Raw genomic sequence first — 22,491 nt, forward strand, 5'->3', positions numbered from 1 at the left:
ATTGTCGCATCAACACTGTATGTGTAGCATAAACTTTTCCTATAAAACGTTATGGATGTGACATGGCCATGGAACTTGCTGACTTAAAAAAACAAAAGCCTTACAAATGTAAGGAGTTGTGCTCTTAAAGGCAAGCTGAGCATAGACATTGCTCTATCATTCCCTTGTCAATCTGGAATTTGTAAAATGACACAATTTGTTTGAACATTGGGTCCATTTATCCACTTTTGAAATATGTATAATATTACCATGTAAAAAAAGTTGTTTCTGTATGGTTGCACACCATATTTATGATGTAAAAAGAGTGTCATTCTCCATCAAATTCAATCAGATCAGTTACAAACAATAAAATATAGACCTAAATGAAGATTTTAACAACAGTTCTATTTGCGTATGCACAACTTTTTTTTTCCATGGTAAGAATGACCTTTGCATGGAATTGCCCATATTCAGATATTCTTGGAAAATGAGAGATTAGGCAAAGTGAGGATCCATTGATTAGCTCTCTAGCAGTGAAAGGTGAACAGAGGAGTTTAAAACGGAAGCCTAAAGCAACACATAGCAGACCTAAATGAAATTTGATGAAGCACTGACATCACCAAACAAAGAGATTTCTCCTACATTAAATGAGCATTGGCCCACTAATAACTCTATCACGTTTCTGGGCTTTAAGAGATCTGCTTGTATAAAAAGATTTGTGAAATCACAATTGTTATTAGAGAAGCTTTAGTTTGGGGTAGCCTATGCTCCTATAATTCATGAAGGCTCCTTTTCATTGAAATGGTTTCTCAACCTGAAGCAGCCGTTTACAGATAAAGTTATATCCTTAAAGACTAATTGAATTGATTTATTTTTGTATTACAATTCACGAGGAGAGCAGTCATACAGCAAAATATGTAGGCCTAAGGCAAAAAAGAAAGACCAAAACTGGGAGTAAGTCATATCTGACTAGCAATGTTCCCTGTATGGGCTATGCAGTAAATGCAGAAAACTTTTAGAGTAATTTGTAAAGTGAGTGCAATATTCTCATCAAATGGGAAATGTGCTTACAGGACGTTTTGCTGTCACAGGGAAGTCTTCAAATAAAAATCTTCATCAAAATCCAGCTGACTACAAACTTTCTGTAGCTTGTTTTATGTCTACCAATTAAGTTAGGATCTCGTGGGCCTAGGCCTCAGCGGATGTGACCTAGCCTAGGCTACCACCCACACCTGCGAAAACCCAGGTTTCTACACCTGATGTTAATGCTGCAGCAGATACCATAAACCTAGCTTACTTGGTGAATGCCTCAGAGTAAAGACCAATGTGTGAGACCCTTTATTTAAACCATATTACAGTTGTACAAAATATTGTTGGACAATACGATAAGTTAATGTTATGAATGTCAGAATTAGCACCTCAGATCAGAATCTGAAGATTAACTAGCTGCCTTCAGCCGAAAATTTGCTAGATAGCAATTTATCAAACATTTGGGTCAACTCTAGGTAGACTATTATAGGTAAACTTACTACCTACTAATGTTACATTTGGACCATCGCCAAGGTGTTGGAGGACACTTCCAGTAGTCATGCATTCAAGCGCGAATGCATTGGTAAGTAAGCTTCGGATAACGTTAACAGTATCGCTAGGTTACATTCCATGTTCGCCTTTGAGAAGTTAGCAGTAGCAACAACCTCAAATTCATGGATCCCTATCAGCTCATAATGTTAACGTTAAATATAACACATTCAAAGTGACTTCTTATAAAGTCTCAGCCTACAACACAGTAGCAAACTATATTGACAGGGATAGACGTGTGCCCCCTCAAATTCTTTGTTTCCCTAGAAGCTATCTGTTTATGTTCCCGTTAATGTCACTCACCAAAATGTCAAAGGCTGTGCTCAGCGAAATAACTTTATCTAGCTGTTTGTAGGCCTATAGTAATTTAATCCCTCCCAGCTGTTCCCTTATTTCGCATTACGTTAATGATGCTCAATCAATATTCTTCAGTGCAAACTTTATCTTTCGGTTATCGACGATGTCATCGAAAATGTGCGAGAGACGTTTCTGGATGAAGGAGTGGAAGAGAGTGTCCTGAATGAACTTCGTCAGGTTGGTGATTTATGCATTTTGTCATTTGCCATAGTCCTACTTGAATGTTTTTAGCAAGGACAGGCTACCTATTGATTGCTTGGGGCCAATAGGCAGACCCCGAATTCAGACATTCTGTCTGCAGATTGAATAGCCCAGTAAATCAATTATGTTTTGGAATAAGGCTTACAACATGCTCAAAAAATACAAGGCCACTTCACTTTTCTTCTTTTGTAGTTGTGGGTGTCAAAGGTCATGCAGTCTAAAGCAGTCGAGGGTTTCCGAAAGGATACCATAAATCCATCAAACTTTGTTCTTCAGCTTCCTGCCAACTACACTCAAACCCTTCAAAAACAGTCTGGTTTGTGACACACCTTTGTCCACAGCTTGTATGCAATTTTAGACTTTTGTACATTGACTGCAGTGAACAATGTGAGAATCCAATACCTTACATTTTACATGTATTCATTTGCTGATTTGTGATCCAAAGTAACAGAAAGAGGCATACCATTCAAGCTACAGTGCAATAAGAGACCTTAGTGTAACAAAACATTTATTATTATTATTATTATTATTATTATTATTATTATTATCATTGTTATTATTATTACATTCAATACAAAATAACCAGATAATCACCATCCAGAGTTCAGTAAACCAAGGGAAGATTTCAAGATGGTAGTAAACCTAATATAGTGGCGTAGTGCAATCTTTAGTACTTTATGTACTTATTTTTTTTTTTTTTTAATTAATGTACTTATTAAAGACATTTGGACCATTTTAGTGGACTCCTGTTTATTCTGCAGTGTGTGTCAGGCTGGATTTGTATGAAAGACTTTCTGTGAGCACGTTTTCCATTTGATCAGAGTAACCCACTCACCCCTCTGTACTTGTGTAGACAAATTTTTTTGGCATGATTTGTATTGTTTTTCTCTACTGTATCTTTGCAGCCTCAATCATCCTTCCACCTGGACAGAATGTGCAGAACTACACAGCTAAGGCGGTATGTTCCATAAATTCCTATGAATCTTCTGGGAGAAGGTACAGTATGAGTATGCTTCTTGTTCTGGATGGCCCTTTATTGTTCTCTTGGTGGAATTTTTTATTTTCACTAAAACTTTTGTTTTCTGAAAATTAACCCAAATACAGCAGAAAAGGGCCTGCAAATGATCAGCACTGGCTGCCTGACTTGGTGTATCATACTGCTGCACAGCTTGCCTTCGGTCCAGTTTCCTAGTCTACTGTTAAAGACATGGTTGAAGTAGCCTTCTTTTACTATGCTTCATGTACTATGATTAATGACGAGAGTGGTCACCTGTTACTCAAGACTGCTATGTATGGTTTGCCGTTATGTAGGTTAGATGGAAATGTACATATGTATATCAAGATTGTTTCTAATAAGATAAGCATGGCTTTTGATAGATAAGCAGGGCTTTTGATATTAGCATTGTTGGTTTTAGAGTTGTATAAACCTTTGTCCGTGTTGCCGTTATCCATTAATACATGGATTGCCAGTGGATACCATGTCTTTGCCAGTCATGTCGAGTCCCTTGATCACAGTACATCCATGTTACTCGGGTTGAAATGCTTTATCTTTATTTTTCCACAATTTCATCCCATGTCTGATTGAGCCAGTGCAAGGTGTAATCTCAGATTATACAATTAGTTATTGGATATTATGTTGCATATTATTGGATATTATGAGCAGTGACCTGTTGGTTGCACACCACTCTTGACTATACCTACCTGATTCTGTTGTGTGTGTGTTGAGTGATGACGTGGGAGAGAGGTGCAGGGGTGCAGACCTAGTCAGTGCATGAATTCTGACCTCATGCTACCAGCCCCCTCTTCAGGAGCGAGCTCCAGGAGAGCCTCTGTTATGACTACAAGCAAGACGGGTCAGCCTGACACTGTATTAAACATACAAAGGAAACAACACCATTTAATTTAGATAAGGTTTGAAGAAAGCTGGAGAGAAAGAGACAAGAAAGCAGGTGGAAAATAAATTTAGCCCAAGAATATCCTCTGTCTTTGAAAACCAGGGATAATTTTTCTCTACTTTACCTCAGACATATACACACATGCATGTACACACAGTGGGGAAAAAGACTAATTCAGAAGCCTTTTGTCACACACCTGAGATTTGGACAATGGAGACTGTTAGGTGGGAAGCTTTACTCGTGTGCCCGTGACCTGTCAGCTGTCAAAGTGATCCCTGAGCATAATTATATGTCTGGCAGCAATATGACTAAGGGATTCAAGCATGTGGCTTCTGGTCCCCATTGTATTTCTCATGCTGGTGAGTGTCTAGGAAGATAAACCTGTAAGGGCTGCAAAGAGTAAAACCTGGCTTGAAGGTTCAAAAACACATTGACTTCTCATGGAAGTGCAATGACTTAGACCAGCCAGTAGGTGGGGGTGTAATAGGAGAACTGTCCGGTTCATTTGTCTGTAATAGTTCAGGGTATAATTGGAAGAATCTTAATCTCAGAAGAGCCTACTACTTGTAGTGTTAGGAAATCATATTTGTATAATTTTCAGACCAGGCTGACCAAGTGAGATTTAACATCAAACCATTCGGTAGATTAAGCACCAAATAATTTGTAGGGTGTGATTTACAACCACAACATGTGGTATCTGTTCTGCCTTCAAAATCTTGTATTGATCAATGCCCACTTTGTTTTTCTCAATCTCCATACTTGTGTCCCAGCAAATGCAGCTGGTTTGCTTATTCTTGCAATTAATGACCTTGCTTGTAATTTGTTTCTGCTTATGGCAGTTACAGATTATAGTGACTATGTCATTAGCAGTGCCTTGGGACTCGAGATGGATGGTAGCAGAGCTACTTGTGGTGCTGCTTACCTCATGTTGTTGTGTGCTAATATATCCTAGAGCGGCGCTGGTGCTGTCACTACGTTCTCTCTTCCACCTGGAGTTACGTATCCAGTACACATCCCAGCAGGAGTCACACTACAAACTGCCTCAGGTAAGAGGTGCATAAGATAACCTTCATTTAAATTCTATGTATAACCAACCCCTCCTTTGATTGTAGAAAAACATAAAATACTCGAAGGAGTTTTTGTGCACATCTCCCTCCTGTCTGTGAGGACCCTCACATTCTGTCTGACCCCTTTACACTGATTTTAGGAACAATAATAACAGAACCATATGGTCTTCAATTCAGAATGGATCCTGTTCTACTGTGTTGTTTATGCCAGCAGCAGCATCCATCTTTCTTTTCAAATAGCAGGGAATTCACACGGAACTGTCTCAACTCTGCCGTCATTATGTTAAGCCCGTCCACCGATTCTATACACAATGTGATTGGCCTGACCGAAGTTTGTTTTTTCCAGCTCGCAAGCCAATGGAGAGTTGCTAGACTACCCTGGCTGCAAATTACAGTAAACTGTTATTTTGCCTCTAAATAGTGATTTCACAGTTGTATGACTGGTCCTTTTGCCATGGTTTTGTTTGTGTCCTGCCAGGCCATTTCTACAAAGTAAATGTACCTGTGGTGGTGACTCAGGCCCCCAGATCCAACCGTGTATTCACTCAGCCCGCCGCGCAGCGAGCCCCCCCTCGTCTGCCCCCTCCTCAGCCAGACCCCAGCCAAGCCCGCCCCACCATCCAGCAGGCACCCACCCAGACCTCTAACCCGAAGTCCACTCCAGCAGCCTCATCATCTACCGCCTCTGGGACCCAGCCTGATGGTCAGGCAAGCCAGCCGCCACAGGAGCCTCCAGCACCTGTGGATGATATCCAACAGGCTCCAGTTCCTCAGTCCGCCCCACCACCGCCTCCTGTCAGTCCCCAACCAGTGCCGGAGAGCCCCGGGGACTTCACCCTGGAGGGCATCGAGTTTAGCCCTCACCCCGAGGGGACTCTCAAACAGGAGCAGGGCCAGCTGTTGGCCTGTGAGGTGGGGGAGGGGGCCAGCAACAGCCTGGACACACCTGAGAAAGAGGTGAAGGAGGAGGCTCCCGACGGACTTCCTGTGTCAGACGGCACAGCGTTCTCCAGCCTTGGGAGCCAACTGGATGAAGCCATTAAGGTAAAAGATATTTTTTTTTATTTTATGCTAAACTGACTTCACACAGTGACCGGGTCATGACCTATAAGCGGAACAGTTGCTAGAGGTTATACCATGTCATGTGAAGTTATACTTAGTAGGACAAGTCCTTATAAGTGATTCACTAGCAGCTAAAAAAAAAAAATCATTACAACAAAGCTGAAGGGAGGTATAGCTGGTTGTTTTGGTGCTCATCTTTGTTGAAGGTACAGTCAGCGATTGCACAGGAAGTTGTGTTTGTTTGTGTTTATGTTTATATTTTCAACTTATTAGCAAACACTTTTGTCCAAAACAACGCACATATTTTACCCAAGGACCAAACAAAACATGCCAGAGAGGTATCTCACCCCTACCTTCAGTGTTCCTAGAGAAACTCCAGGCAGGGTTTTGTGTTTTGTGCGGGGGCAGGCTGCCTCCACTTTGTTTCCAATTTGTTTTTTTTTGTTCTCCTCAAGGAATGGGCAGCTAGCGGCCGTGAGATAATGATGATTGCTAGGGGGGTGACGACATCTCGCGTTATAAAAAATGTCACAATGTTTCTCGTCAAAGTAAAAATCTGACAAGATCTCGTGCCACAAGATCTGGCAATACGAGAATATGACGAGTCTGACTAGCATGGAAGATGCTCCAGCCACTTTTACTTTTTTTTGTGTGTAGCAGCATTTTGGGTACCTGCTGGAAACCTAATATCACTCATTTACACCGTTTTCCCTAAAACACTGTAGCAAAACCGCTACTTGAGCTGCCACTGCGCTTATTTCAGTCTTGCACAGCTAACTTAAATGTACAAGGTTCCTGGATCTGTGTTGAATCTACACAGCCTAATACCCTCACACAAATGGTTCTCCATTGAAACTAAACCAGTGGAAGTGTCTCACACTTGGTGGCCAGTGGGTTACAGTAGCTCGGCACGGCACTTCAATGGGAGTTGAAGGAAAAGTAAACAAAACTACATAGAGGGAGTGATATCACACTCTTAAAAAGAGCCACACCACTTTTTCTTTAGGGAAAATGGCTGCTACACAAAAAAAGTAAAAGTGGCTGGGGCATATTCTATGCTAATTTAGTCAGACTCGTCAGTCATGCTGGCTACAGCTGGATACTTCACCACAAGACAGATTTTAACCTTGACGAAAAATATCTTGACATTTTTGTATCGCCAGATCTCATGGCGCAAGATCTTGTCACACCCCCTTTCTCCACGGGACAGAGTTTTATCTTGACGAGAAATATAGTGACATTTTTGTATTGCCAGATCTCGTCGTACCCCTAATGATTGCTGAATGTGACAAAAAAAAAATGTATGGGTTTGAAATCGCTGACTGCGCCTTTAAGTGGTCTCTGCTTCATCTGTGTTAAGTGGTCCGTCCTGGTGTGTGTTGATGTTCAGATGGAACTCTTGAGGGACTTCAACTACAGTGGGCTGGAAGACATAGTGCAGTTGGACGGGGCTGGTGATGGCAGCTCCGAGGATGAGGACGTGGACATCGGGGGGCCGGTGGGAGAGAACGACTTTCTGGGCATGATCAGTGCGGAGGCCCTGCATGTACTCGAGGAGGCTGGTGGCAGCGATGACGGCAGCAGCACCTCGAGCAGTGACATAGAGAAGCAAGAGATTATAGAGGAGGTAATAGATAATTAGTGTGTATGGGGAGTGGACCTATTGAAATGAAATGAAAAAGGAAATGGGTAGTAACAGACAACTATTATCATAAGGTAGGGTTTGAGTGTATGCTCTGGCACAAAGCATTAATAGGGCCAGAATTAGAACAAAAGTGCATACTTTCATATTTTACATATATTTTCCATGATTGCCTTATAGGGTCTTGGCAAGATGTTTTTTGTATTCTGACTTGATTGATTGATTGTGGGCTTGCATCATCCTCAGTCATTTTTTTTAATATAGTTTTACAATGTTTTGCCTCATAGCATATCAGAACAGCCCAGCCTTCATTCATGCAGGCCAGTGTGATTTCATAACCGTGACATAATATATATAATCCTAGCTAAAGTCAACGTATTCAGATGGTATTTTGTCTGTTTCATGAATAAGCTAAAGATACAAAAGATGCTACTGATGAATGTGTCATGGATTTGGCCAATATGCTGATTTTTTCCATTAAGCAATATATACTGTTAGTTGAGATGAATCACTTAATATATCTCTATATATGAAATGGAAAGTTATTACTTTTGCAACTAAATGCAGAGATATCAGTACATTCTCCTGGATATTCTTTAACCTTATCCATTTCTTTTTGTAGCTTTTAGCATTAGCTCAACAATCCAGTCATACATTATTCTAGAGGGCAAATTACCATGAGGTGCAGGTTTTGCACACAGACATGAAGTTAGACGTTTTAGATGTGAAGGCTGTTTGTGTTGTGTTAAATATATCATGTAGATCCAGAATTGCATATTACGTATTACATTAATACACAGGATTAGATGTTAAAATCCCTTGTGCCAAAATCCAAGGTAAAAACACATTCAGAAGCCCCTGCTCAAGTTTAACTTTAAAAAGCACGCTACCCACAAATCCGCCAACAAATGGTCACAAACACAAGACAAATGGCCCATCCAACAGCAGTATATAGTATGCGGCATGTCATTGGGGTTCAATGGGCACCCTCATTCACCAATGTTTCGTTAAGTTTCGACACCTCATGAAGGCTTAACAGTGAAACCAGCGTCCTGGAGACACTCCCCTCCATGCTGCCATCATATTACCACATTGAAATATCCAATACCCAAAATACTCTTAACCAGCCCAGGCATGGTTAAGGTTGGCTAGGTTGGTCCGTCCCGTTGATATGGACTGAACCATAACCATAAAAACCCTGGCCAACCAACCATCTAGCCACAGCCCATCACAAACACAAAACAAATTAGCCAGTTAGCTTAGGCCCCATCACAAACACAAAACAAATTAGCCAGTTAGCTTACCCCCCATGTTGCCACTATATTACCACAATAAACAAATACCCTTAACCAACCTAGGCATGGTCTAGGTCGGCTAGGTTGGTCCGTCCCGTTGATGTGGACTGAACCATAACCATAAAAACCTTAGCCAACCACCATCAACCTAGGCACAGTCCATCACAAACACAAAACAATCGTATAAACTATCTATCGTATTAGTAAACTATCTATCGTATGTGCTAATGGGTAAGAACATGTTATTCCAAGATCGTAACATGATTGTTGTCAGCTTCTCTGCCCATGCTGTTGTTGCATGTGGAAAGCCTACATAGAACGGCAGTTATTCACACACAAGGAATGAGCTGTCACACTGCTTCAGCTACAAGCACTCCTAATGTGATCATCCAAACCTTCAATCTAACCACAGCTGGACCCCCTGAACTCAGGAGACGACGTGAGTGAACAGGACATCCCAGATCTTTTTGACACCGAGAATGTCATTGTTTGCCAGTATGAAAAGGTAAGTACCATGGCTCTGGCATTGAAATGTGGAAAATGTTGTGTGAGGTGTATGTATTGTATGTGGCTGTAGTCATGCGTGTCTTAAGTGTAATACAGACACACATTCTATATTTGTGTTTCAAATTGTACAGTCTGTCTACCATTAATAAATGATCTGCTGTTTACAAAGTCTATCATTTCTGGACCAGATTCATCGCAGCAAGAACCGTTGGAAGTTCAACCTGAGGGACGGAGTCATGTGTTATGGGGGAAAGGATTATGTGTTCTCCCGTGCCATTGGAGAAGCAGAGTGGTAAGGGTTTACCGAAGACATCATAACAGCAGCGAGGCCTTTGTAGATCAACACTCTGAAAGCGTGACCAGGAAAATACGTATCTGTAATAAGCAGAAATTCAGAAAATTTGCCAATTTATGAATGACTAGTTAAAGTGGTGCAGCCTTAAATGAACATTAACTAAATACATTATTTACGTATTTATTAACTTTAACTTATATTTTGTTAAGAAACTATTTATTTTTGGGAGCTCACTCTGTATAAGCTATCACCTAAGTTCTACAATATGTGATTCAGAGAGCCAGCGTGATTGAGACTGATGAGAAGAATGTTTATTTGTGTATGTTTTGTTTATTTATTTACATTTATTTTTGTGCTTATGGTCTTATTCATGAGTGTTTTTCTAAATGAACTATTTGCTGCTCTCAATTCCTTGTGGTCTGTTTATGAGTGTGTGATTTCTGGTAAAGACCTTTGTCATACACTGATTATTAAGCTTTTCAGAACGCGCACACACTTGTGGATGTGGTTGTTTGAGTTCTATTTTCATAAACATCCCATATTCCCACTCCTTAACCCTGCTCAACCGTTGAATCCTTACCAAGATGTTGCTCCCTCAACCCATACTCTTCATCCCTGCATGAAAATAAATTCCAACTATTAAGTCCTAAACTGAAAGAAAATGTAAATGAAAACCCCCATTGAACAAAATCTTTTAATCTACAGTAGGACATGGCTCAACATATGGGAAACTGATGACGTATGGGATTATTAAGTAGCACCTTGCAGGAGCCTACCATGAAGGGTCATTAGTAGTAACCAACCATAAACAGGACAGGTGATGGGGTGCTCCTTTATGTGGATACCTGCATGGTTGTTTGTATTCTGTGCTCCAGTGCAGATGACCTGAGTCACCTGACTTACAGAGTTCCTATTTGGTTACCTGCTGTTGTTTTTTTTTTTTGTGTTGATTTGCCTTCATGACTTGGTGACGAATCAGCAATTTGTCTTAATGTGCACAAATAGTTAAATACTACTATGCTTTCAGTCCGCCCGTTTGTGCATCACTAAACAATTAAACAAAAACGTCCTTTAAAGCACCATAATTGGTACCAATTTACCTTTACCTACCATGAACAGCGTAGTTCAGAACAGTTATTTGTGTGTGTGTGTGTGTGTGGCTCTGGCTCTGAGGATGTTGTGGAGTTATACATGGCTGACCATGAGCTCTCTGTGGCCCTGGCAGATTAAGTTGGTCAGGTTGTTCTGCAGTATCTCACTGCTGATTGTTAAAAGCTGCTCTTCCGTGGAGGAGGTTTCCCTCTTGCCAGACATGTCTGACTGTAGGCCAGGCAGTGTGTGCTAACGGGCCTGTGGAAGCCCCATTTATCATGCATATGAAGACAGACTTCCAAAAACACTTTGGATGTTGTTTCTCAAATGCTAATTTAGCTGTGTGCAAAAGATGTGTATAGAAAAATGATTAGACTACTTAGACTTTCCTAAGATTTAGAAAGTCAAGCTAGCTCCCCTTATGTTTTGTATTTAAGAATCTACAGATGTATGGAACACTGGTCATTTTTTTCAATACCATATTACAAAAATAGTATACAGAAAAAGATAGCTACATATATACATTGTATTGACAGCACCAACGTAGAAAACATTCATTTCAGTAGATTATGTCCATAGCTTTGTCAGTAGAGGCTCATAGTCATGTTGGCCCTTTGCTGAGGAAGCAGCCCTGCATCTTGATGTGGTATGCATAAAACTGTAGAGAGTGGTGCTTCTTGGATGGAGTCTTGCATTTGGGTATACTTGGGTGAGGACTGAAGCCCTTAGCCTGGTACAAACAGGCCTTGTCTTGACAGCAGCCACAGCGGCTGAGCAGTTGGCAAATGTCCTGCCGGAACGCCCGCGTGAAGATGGTGTAAAGAAAAGGGTTGCACAGCGAGTTGATGGGGTAGAACAGGACCAGCAGGATCTTGGAGTGGGAGACGGTGATGAGGGGCATCCACAGCGCCGCTGAAATGGCGAAGAAGGAGATGGGCGCCATGCACAGGAAATTCGTGAATATCAACACGGCCATTCGCTTGGCGATCTTAGTGTCCCCGCTGCGGCCCGCCAGCTCTGGGTTGCGCACGCTAACATAGATGCGAATGTAGCACGTGCACACCACCAGGAAGGCCACCACGTTAAGCAGGAGCACCATCACCACGTAGCCCTGAGCGGCCGGGGTCTCGATGTCCATGGGCAGGCAGATGCTCACTTTGGTGTAGCTGCTGACGCCCAGTATGGGCAGGAGGGCCACCAGGAGGGAGAACACCCAGCCGCCGGCGATCATCAGGGCCACGTGCCGCAGCTTGAGCCTCCGGTCCATCTCCATGGCGTGGGTGATGGTGTGCCAGCGCTCCAGGGTGATCATCGTGAGCGTGTAGACGGAAAGCTCGCTCGCAAAGACTGTGAGGAAGCCGGCCACTTGGCAGCCAGGACCCGTTTGCCAGTCGGTGGCGTGGTTGTAGTACTCCTGGCGCGAGTGGTAATCCATGGCGGCGATGAGGAGCAGGTACAGACCCATGCAGAGGTCAGCAAAGGCCAGGTTGCACATCAGGAAGCGGGACACGGTCAGCTTCTGGTGACTGGACAGCAGGATGAACAACACAGCCAGGTTGCCCGCCACAGCAAATATGGTGACCACCCAGGTGACGGAGCGGAGGAAGCCATAGCCCAGCAGGTCCTCGCAGGGATTGAAGGCATCAGGCTCCGGGGTACATGTGATGGGAACACTGCTGCTGACACACAGCTCCAGGTCTGGGTAGTAGAAGCTGATGTCATCGGGATCAACCAAACCGTCAGTGGCAGTCTCCCTGTGGAGAACATGATTAGATGTGTCAACAAAAAGGTTATAGGGTATTTCATGAAGTGAATTATTGTATATCTAAAAAAGGAAATGGTGAGACAACAAATCACTGTTCTACTGTTTGACAAAAGTCACAGACAAATATATGTACATACAGTACATACACCAACATGAGTAGCAAGAAAAATGGAAGAAATGTAACATGCACTTCTATGGTAAGGGCTTGTTAATTGTTTGTATTATTTGCTGCCACCATCCTGGTATTATTTTTTTCAATTCCATCTACAATTAAATACATTGCTTACATGTCTGCTCCAGCATCTTCATTACAGAGCCTTGTCAGGTTGAAGAAGGCTTTTAGAGGATTTTCTCTGTGAGGAGGAAAAGGGAAGTATTAAGCAGCAGACGGAGTAAAATGTGGAACAATCTAATGCAAAACCAGTTTTTTTTCTCTCACCTTGACTCATAGGATGAGTGAAATTGAAATGTTTGGTAGAAGATGACAAACTAATGAGCCACTAGGTTGTACCAAAATGATACACTTCAAAAATCATAGAACAGGTATTTACAACAGACTTATTTACACTTTTGTGTGTTTATTTGTAAAACAATTGCATAATAATTTCAACATAAAAATGGTCTCTCGTCCCTTTCCATTGTTTACTGGTGTATTTAGGATCATCTGGGCCTACTTGGAGACCTGTGTAAGCGGTCAGTGGCCTTAGGGACTTGAAGGAGACCTGTGTAAGTGGTCAGTGGCCTTAGGGACTTCCGTGTACGTGGTCAGTGGCTCACCTGTTCCGTCGCCAGGTGTGGAAGGCGCAGCAGTGGCTCGAGTAGGTGAGCTGGGCCTCCTGTAGGTTCTGTAGGTTCTCCAGTGGGGGCAGGGTCTTAAGAGCAGGTGTGGAACGTGCCGTCAGCTTCTTCACAAGCGTCAAACCACGTGCAGGGAGTGAACTCAGAGCGGTGGAGGACACGTCACTGTACGAAACACACACACACACACACACACACACACACACACACACACACACACACACACACACACACACCATGTACATTATAACCACAGCTATATGTGGGTAGGCTGATGGCCAGAACCTAGGCCAATATGAAATTTGGATAAGGCAGAAACAATGGAGAGTGGAGTGATAAATGTAAACTACCAGCATTGCCTGTGGCACTATCTTTGTGCGACCATGGTTATCATTGTTTTTACAGAACCAATGACACTAACAAAGACTTGAATATGACCTTGCCACCTTTTATGTATCATATTTTTTATAATACTGATTATGAACTCATAACAGGCGTATTCATACAGATTCTACAGTAGGCTATGTTAGGGACTTCACTGTAATTTCATGATCCCTGTAACCCTGAGCGTAATTGGACACAAATTAATTGAATATTCATTGAATATTCAGAAGCACATTTGAGGTTCATTGCATCCATGCTGTGTGCTTCTCATAAAATCACTATTTCCTTACAGAGCTGTTGGTCCACTTGCTCCCTCAAAGGCATCTTCATGGATTTTGTGAAGATACCGGTTATCTCTCAGAATCCTAAAGAAGAGACACAAAACACAAGCCACAATTACACACAGTATACAAGACATGTCAGAGTTTATATATGGGTCATTCCATATCAGTTCAAACCGCCTTGACATTTCTGGTCTAAATTTCTTCACCATGTACCTTCCTTATAGACTGTTCCACATTCAAAATCCCTTTTGCCAAATGTTTCAATGGGACATCAATGGTTGGTAGGACCATAATTCCAATGTGATTAGAAATCTACACATGATACTACCGGAGTGCAGATTTTTAGGGAAAAAAATGGTTTTGTTGAGAGAGTAAATTATTTATAAAAATAATAATTGAAAAGGCATATTAGCAACAATATTTTGCATGATATTTATATGAAATGGGGGATTGCGAAACAAAAAGCTGATGGTGTCAAATCCAATATTTCCGTGCTGAATTGATGTGGAATAACACATATGTGTCTTTTTGTTTATCCTTTACAAATTAGTTTATTGTGGTATTGAGAGTAAAATACCAAATATTCAGATTGAGTTTGAATGGAACAAGTTTTACTCCATAGGTATTTCACTGAAATGCACTAAAACGTTGAAAACCAAACTATTAGTGAGAAACCATTATAACTTTTCCAATGTAATTCACATGCAATTTAGGTCACTGATAATGTCTGTCTCTGTCTGCGAGTCTTCAGCAAATATTTTGCTTAACTCAGATTTGAAAATCAATGCTTTGTCTGTGTTGATATTTTGTGTTGTGTTGACTATGTGACAAAGATAAGTCATATCTCAGTCACTGTAAAAACATTGATTGACACTCAAATATGAATGTGACAGAGACAGTTGTCTAGAAACTGGAGCGTTCTGACAGGAATAGATGGAGATGTTGCCTCGTACTTACAGCGTCTCCAGTCTGGTTCCATTGAAGGCATAAGACTTGATTTCCTTGAATCCATTTCTGACAAGATTACTGAAAATATGACACATAAACTTAAGTAATCAAAGGAACTGTAGATAAATAGTCAGTGTTTGAAATACTAATCTGTATAATGTAATAGAAGGGAAAAGGTAGGCCTAAACCACTGACTGTAGAAACAGATGTTTTCAGACAGATGCATCTCTATATATCTTATGATAACATTATGAGCCTCTTAGAGGAGAAAACAAATGTTTACTGTGATCCAGATATTGTTCAGTTATATTGTATCTCCAGTGTTAATACTGGACCACCTTCATTTTGACTCAACAAAATTGTAAAGAAGGGATCAAATTAAAACAAGTTTCCTTTTAAGTTTTGATATTCACTAACATCTACAAGGCCATAATGATAATTGCATAGTAAGTACACGTCATATTAAGCAAGAATATATTTTTTTTATCTTATCTCTTTAAAAAAAGCTTTGTAGTGTACTTACATGTAATTGTACTCTGATATGCCTGAGAAAGCATTGGATGGGATGCTCTCCAATCTCATATTATCTCCTAGCTCTCTGTAAAAACGAAACATGTTCTCAGAGTTCAGTCAAACTGTGTCTTTAAACCAAAGATGTTAAAGATCATTGGGATGATTGGATAACGTTTCTGCAATCTTACCAACAGTTTGATCACATTTATTGTAAAAATTATAAATAGGCAGTAGCCTACATTATTGGTAGCATGGGTGAACCCAGATGAATCTTTGAGCGAAATTGAATTTGAATTTCTCTCTTAGAAATCGGAAGTGAACAAGGCACTCCCTGTCCAATTCTCAATCTCAATTGTGAATCACTCTGGTGTTAGCCAGGCTACCATAGTGGACTAACAGTCTGTAGACATTCGGTACTCACAGAAAGTTTAACTCCAGTGTAGAGATGAAGGAAAGATCAGGAAATTGTGTTATTCCTGTATTACAAATACTCCTGGAAAACAATAGGAGGTACAACAATCAGAAAAGGTGTCATTGTCACATAGCACAAATGTTAAGGAATAAGTAGGCCTAGATATACTTACAAATATCGTAGTTTGGGTATATCAGTGAAGGCTCCACTCTCAATTGACACAAGATGGTTCATGTTCAGTATTGCACTGAGAAAACAAAACAGACCAACTAAATGTTAGATGACCATATATTGGTATGAGATGTGATGTTCTGTTTTTGACCATTTAAAGCAACTGTGTAACAAGTTCCCAACTAGAAACACTGTTGAAACTAAACTTACATAGTCGTTTTTGGAAGAGTAGAAGAGTATGAAACACTTACATTTCTGTAAGGGTTTTCAAAGAAAGGAATGCCTGGTGTTTTATCCTTCTGACCGAGTCACTTTGAGCGATTTCTCTAGTGAAGATACAAATTAAATATTAGATACAAAAAGAAGATACAAATGTCACTGACTTTGTCATATATCACCATAATAATACATAATCATTTACACTGTAGTATTTTGATTGCTTTATTGTACTCTTTTTAGGGTGAAGCAAAGATTACAGAACAAACTAAGAAGCAGATTCTTGGGGCTGACGTGAAACATCAGCCTTCTGCTGCCATGTACTTTGTCATTAATAATAAATAAGACTTTTGTATGGTATTTTAGCTATTCTAGAGTCATAGTAATCAAATATACATTTGTAGATTATATCCTACTCTATAGACAGGGTTAAACATCTATAAGTTTAACTATCTCATTGAAGACACCTGTGTCATGCCCTTCAGTTGTTGGTAGGTGGTCTTATTCAGCTTGCTCTGACACACACACGCACACACCTACTTTCAGTAAACAATGAACACCATTTCAATTATATCTTGGACTTCCAAACGTCCTTGTGTATGGTAGGTCTCCCTGCATGTCAGCTTTCTGAAGTAATTATCCCAATTAGCTGCTCTCAACTAGTGCACCTCTAAAAAGCAATTACAGAAGAGGCCAATCTTCTGCTCGAAAAGCTTTGTCGGCATTTACGTCACAAATAGGACTCTGTCTGTTAAGACTATTTTAGTGTTGCTTTTTGTGGACACCTCATACAGTGTGACATGGTCAGAGGAGCACCATGGGGCACAGATGTTGTACTGCATTTGTTTTCTCTTGAGAGAGTGATATGAGTTTGAGCTTTGATGAGCACTCCACTTAAGGCTGAGGGAACAGCTGGACACAGTGATTTCTGTTTGAAAAGTCAGAGGGCCTGCCCTCAACCCTGTGTCTACAATTGTTTAAAGTGCCCATATTATGAAAAAATCACTTTTTCTGGGATTTAATGTGTTATTGTGTGTCTCTGGCAGCCTAGAAATCTAGACGCACCCTAGCGGCGGCAAATTAATTTGCTCAGCCTGTACGTCTAGCATCAAACCATAGGGATTTCTATTGGCTGACGCCGTGGACTTCATCCAATCACAGCGCTCTATTTTGTTAGAGAGTCTTAAGGCGGGCTTAACAGGATAACGACAGTCCTGTGACGGTGAACAACAAGGAAGGTGGCTATAACGAAGAGCGGTTGTTTGAATCGGCGTTGGCGTTAACTTTGGAGGAGTTGGACTTGTGCTTTTCTTTGAAAGTTGAGCAACACAATGCACTTAAGTAATTCCTTTCAAGAAGGATGTATTTGCCGCTTTTGCCGACCCGGATACGGATATGGTCGTAAGCGCTGGCCTATTGCATGTCTAGGCAGTTTGAAAGACAATTCTCTGCCCGCCCCTTGGATTAAGCGAGGTAAATGATTCGATTCCAGACTATACATTTCAATGATATAGGATGGCCCGCCAGGCTATGTCTCTGGTGCTTCCACACGCATACAAACTTGAAAAAAAAAAACACCCATGCTTTGAGTGAGATAAGGGTTTCTGGATGTATCCTGCCTTCAGCCTCCAGGGTGAGCTGGTCAAAATCGGCAAGGCTTTTGACGTCACAAGCCGAAACATTTCAATATTTCCACCCACCACCTCCTTTTAGGGCAATTACGTTACGTGAATATAATGGAAACCTATGGAACTTCATCGAAGTGGGCAGGGAAAAGGATTTATACTTACTAAATCGTTGAACAAACGTGAATAAAAGGCACAAAATAAGGATGGTGTAAGAGTTATCTGTTTGTTCATGGGATTCATTCTAATTCCATCACTTACATATTTCCTACAACTAGGTGAGATAGCTAAGCTTATGTTGTAGGCTACTGAAGTTCCACTGTTAGATAGCTAGCTAGCAAGCTAACCGTTTTACATAGAGATTATGGTAGGCTAAGTGTTAGCTACGGGCTATACTATGTAAAACGAAGGTGTAGTAGATGTTAGGGGATTTTGAATTGGCGTTGTTTAGACGTTGCATAATCAACACCCCACCTCTCCACACCAAGCCTACAAGTTCAACTGTTTTTTAAGCCTACATATCTCAGAAAATAATGTAGATACAAGCTTAAACCTTTGCACATAGTTAGGGAAAGTTAAGACTTTTTTTCCGCCAATCTGCAAAAAAATGTATTACCAATAGCTTTTTTTACTATGTGTTCCTATAGGTGTCTAGTAACACCTCCCAATTTATCCACGGCTAAATCCTCGGGGAAACACCTGGAGAGCCCATCAAGTTTGGGGTGCCCAGAGGGACTGGGCGAAAATAATGAAAACATTTCCTCACTCCTGTTTTCTTCTGGCTGGTTGATGTTCTGGCAAGAGTTACCATGACAGTTCCAACAAGCAGAAATACACTTGACTCCTTGCTTTTTACAGCAGCACCTGAGAGTTGCAGCTGACAAACTTCAGAAGGTAGTCTGGTGCAATGGGATTTGGTGTGGCTGGTGCATAATCATCCACACTCAAGGATATCTAGTGATGGATTTTGTAGCAGTAGCCAATCTCTGGTCTGGATATATGCCCTCAGAGAGTGCTATGCTGCACCTCCTGTAGTTGGAGGTAGTTTCTAAGGCTTGACACTAGTTATGTTGTCCTCATGAGTTTTACATGTTGCTCACTGTCCACCCTCAACGTTGGACACTCTTTTCTCTCTCTATCCATCTCTCTCTCACACACACACACACATTTATGCACATTGACTCTCTCACAAACACATTCACAACCACACACCCACACATCAATGCACACTGACTCTCTCACAAACACATGAAACCACCCACCCACCCACACAAACACATATGCACACACTTAAAAATAAAATTCACACCTTCACTGATACTGTCTCTCTCTGTCTCTCTCTCTTACACACACACACACACACACACAAATACACACACATGCAAAATGTCCTCTCTCACACACACCAGGGCAGCCGTGGCCCACTGGTTAGCACTTCCAACCTGTAACCGGAGGGTTGCCGGTTCGAACCCCAACCAGTAGGCACGGCTGAAGTGCCCTTGAGCAAGGCACCTAACCCCTCACTGCTCCCCGAGCGCCGCTGTTGATGCAGGCAGCTCACTGCGCCGGGATTAGTGTGTGCTTCACCTCACTGTGTGTACAATGTGTGCTGTGTGTGTTTCACTAATTCACGGATTGGGATAAATGCAGAGACCAAATTTCCCTCACGGGATCAAAAGAGTATATATACTTATACTTACTTATACAATTAGCGGGGAGCCCTTAATACATCTGGGCCCAGGGGCCCTAAAGTTCATAATCCGTCCATGCCTGGTCCCTACACCTGAGAACCACTGATGTAAATTTTTTTTACTGTACGGTAATAATGCTGAATGAGCCAAACAAAAATTTCCGCAGCAAAATTTTGGTTGGCCCCACCAAATCTCACTCCAAGGTTTTTTGAAAAGTTGGCAGCTCTGTTAGTGTGTAATTTAAGTCATAACGTCTACGGATTCTCTGGTGTTACGTTGAAACTATTTAGAGTGGTGTAACCCGATACATTTTAGTAGCTCGTAAACTTCAACGTAGTGCCAGTTTACGTTACAACTAATCTAAGATGGAACTCACATTCAACTAGTGCAACCGCCTGCAGGATATAGAGCGACCAACTTTTTTTGAGCAAGCTTTGATTATGCGTGACACAGTCTCAATTTGCGGGACGCATGAATTGGGCTTCAAATGCTGTGCGCGGATGCGCTACGCGGGACGGGTGGTCACCCTAGCTCAGTGGTCCCCAAACTTTTTCTTCTGAGGGCCAGCTCGCTATGCCTGGCTCTAAGAGAGGGCCAGAGACTCGGAGTATATCAGTAACCATAAATATTTTAGAACTGTGAACAACAGCAGTCTACCTTAGTTGAATATTCCATTACATTTAATCATAGGCTACTGCAATTTAATACCATTGTTAGCTGTGTTTATATTGCCATCATGCCATATCAGTGTAAAATGTAGCTCAAATGAAACTACAAATGAAAATACTAATAAAAAGACGTAAGCATTCCCAAAAGTATTAGCAGGGAGTCCCAAAAGTAGGCTATATTTTATTCAAAATGTGTGAACTCTGAACTCTGTGTCTTTGCCTACACAGCTCAAGTTGTGAACAAGCAATATCCTACAAATAATTTAAAGTTCAACTTCTCAAACTATGAGAGGTTTATGAAGTGCTGACAAAAACATCTGAAATGACCACTTTCACTCACCTTATGAGAACTTTGTGAATTGTGAATTTGAATGAACATTTGAACGAGTGGATAAAAAATAGAAATAATTATCCCAGAAAGACCCAGAAATAAGACTTGAATAGAAGTTAATTAGTTATTAACAATTAATTGATAAACCTTTAGAATACTTTGAGCACTAATGCAGTCAGCATAGGCCTCTTACATTGTTTGCAGGTAGGCCTACATTTCATTCCGTTTTCGATGGCAAACGCGAAACAGCGCCAAAACAACCACCAGTGGAAAAAAAGAGTATTACATGTGTACAAGACTCGCCATAGAGAATGAATGGGGGAAATTACGGAGGTTATAGTTTGACGATGTCATACTCCTGTGCGGGCCAGATGATATACCACGGACATGTTTTGGGGGGCCACCCAAAATGAGGTGGCAAGCCGTAGTTTGGGGACCACTGCAAGCGGTCGATGCGGCGTCTATGTATATTATGTCTATGTACTTCATGCCTATGACGTAACTAATCTATCTTGCTCCACTCTAGAATCTTGCTCCGCTTTAGAATCTTTGATCAAAACATAGGCGTCGTCAACGCTGTCAAAATGTTTGCTGCACAGAGGTTCAACAGCAAAAGTTCAGGCAAGTTGAATGAACTGCACAAACGGACGGTAGACAGAAAGACTACACTTACATTCTGGATACATTGAGTAACCCTTTGAAAGAACTGCTTTGAATTTCCCTCAATGGCAGGTGTACAATTCGCCTGGAAAATAGATGAGATAAGAAGAGATAGAAAGAGACCCTGGTCACACTAAACTGAGTTGAAGCGATAAAACAATTGGAGGTATAACGATATGCCAATATATTAAAAGTATGACAAGTTATCCATTCTGTGAAAACGAAAACTTACAGTGCAGATGGTGAATGTCTTTGCGATTTCTCTTGTGTTTCTCTCGTGCAGCATAATTTCTCCAGAGTGCACTGGCAGACCAGTGGACACTCGAATGTCCAAATAGTCCTCACGTGTTGGACGCTCACCAGCAAAACCAGCAACCACACAGTGCGCAAAAGCATACTGAGCAGTCCCTCAAAACTTTTCCTTCACAAACCTTACCCAAATTGGCACAAAGCTAAGCCGCACAAGTTCTGCGATCTCAGTGTCCGTCCTGTCTTTACACGAGAATTGGCAACTAGCGCTCAGAGCGCCGCACGCTCACTTCGGTAAAGTTAGACAGAAATGGCCAGATTCGCAAGATTCGCGTTTTGCGGTTCAATAAATCATAGGAGAAATGTTTTCATTGCACAATAGAGAGCTCTATCTAACCGTAGTAGGGTAGACAACAAGCTACAAACCGTTTTCATCCGAAAGAACCGTGTACATATGTGGATAAATAAAACGCATCCCTGTGAGCATTCTGCTTTCAGCCGAACGTCTAGGGACCGTCTACAAAGTGCAAAAACGAAGGATACAAATAGGCTACATTTAAATAGCTTCACTGTTATTGAGCCTAGGGCTTCCAAAATCATAACACACAGTTAGTGCTTCACTAACAACACACTATACCTGCCAATTACAGGAAAAACTGACTCACCTTACTTATAATATATTTTTATTGGGGGTAAAATTCAATAGCTTCACTGTCATTGATCCTAGTGCTTCCAAAATCACAACACACATCTAAGGCCTCACTAGCAACATACTACACCAGCTAATTATGGAAAAACAGACTCAC

General features: G+C 41.3%; 2 protein-coding genes across 2 annotated transcripts; one reads left to right on the top strand and one right to left on the bottom strand.

Annotated features, from left to right (window-relative positions):
- Positions 1 to 1,195: 1,195 nt before the first annotated feature.
- Positions 1,196 to 10,687, top strand: gtf2a1l (general transcription factor IIA, 1-like). The gene is made up of 9 exons (XM_048269083.1): positions 1,196 to 1,591; positions 1,990 to 2,091; positions 2,308 to 2,431; positions 3,021 to 3,073; positions 4,963 to 5,056; positions 5,556 to 6,121; positions 7,530 to 7,766; positions 9,489 to 9,581; positions 9,772 to 10,687. The coding sequence occupies exons 1-9, from the start codon at positions 1,568 to 1,570 to the stop codon at positions 9,877 to 9,879; spliced, it is 1,401 nt and encodes a 466-aa protein (XP_048125040.1). The 5' UTR covers positions 1,196 to 1,567; the 3' UTR covers positions 9,880 to 10,687.
- A 58-nt stretch (positions 10,688 to 10,745) lies between these two features.
- lhcgr (luteinizing hormone/choriogonadotropin receptor) lies at positions 10,746 to 22,251 on the bottom strand. Its single transcript, XM_048269081.1, has 11 exons — positions 21,669 to 22,251; positions 21,450 to 21,521; positions 16,497 to 16,571; positions 16,247 to 16,321; positions 16,084 to 16,155; positions 15,673 to 15,747; positions 15,159 to 15,227; positions 14,208 to 14,282; positions 13,513 to 13,698; positions 13,023 to 13,088; positions 10,746 to 12,724 (listed from the first exon to the last, which is right to left on the bottom strand). Exons 1-11 carry the CDS (start codon positions 21,830 to 21,832, stop codon positions 11,572 to 11,574), a joined length of 2,082 nt encoding a protein of 693 aa, XP_048125038.1. The 5' UTR covers positions 21,833 to 22,251; the 3' UTR covers positions 10,746 to 11,571.
- Positions 22,252 to 22,491: the final 240 nt, after the last annotated feature.

Source organism: Alosa alosa, chromosome 18 (assembly GCF_017589495.1).
Source record: "Alosa alosa isolate M-15738 ecotype Scorff River chromosome 18, AALO_Geno_1.1, whole genome shotgun sequence".
Taxonomy (NCBI): domain Eukaryota; kingdom Metazoa; phylum Chordata; class Actinopteri; order Clupeiformes; family Clupeidae; genus Alosa; species Alosa alosa.

Bases quoted from the DNA above. Each gene is read 5' to 3' on its own strand.
- gtf2a1l (XM_048269083.1), top strand. From the start codon at position 1,568: ATGCATTCAAGCGCGAATGCATTG. The intron at 2,092-2,307 runs GTTGGTGATTTA...CTTCTTTTGTAG, and splicing joins TCCTGAATGAACTTCGTCAG to TTGTGGGTGTCAAAGGTCAT. The intron at 5,057-5,555 runs GTAAGAGGTGCA...GTGTCCTGCCAG, and splicing joins CACACTACAAACTGCCTCAG to GCCATTTCTACAAAGTAAAT.
- lhcgr (XM_048269081.1), bottom strand. From the start codon at position 21,832: ATGCTTTTGCGCACTGTGTGGTTGCTGGTTTTGCTGGTGAGCGTCCAA. The intron at 16,572-21,449 runs GTAAGTGTAGTC...TATCTTCACTAG, and splicing joins TTACTCAATGTATCCAGAAT to AGAAATCGCTCAAAGTGACT. The intron at 15,748-16,083 runs GTGAGTACCGAA...TCGTTTTTACAG, and splicing joins ACACTGGAGTTAAACTTTCT to AGAGCTAGGAGATAATATGA.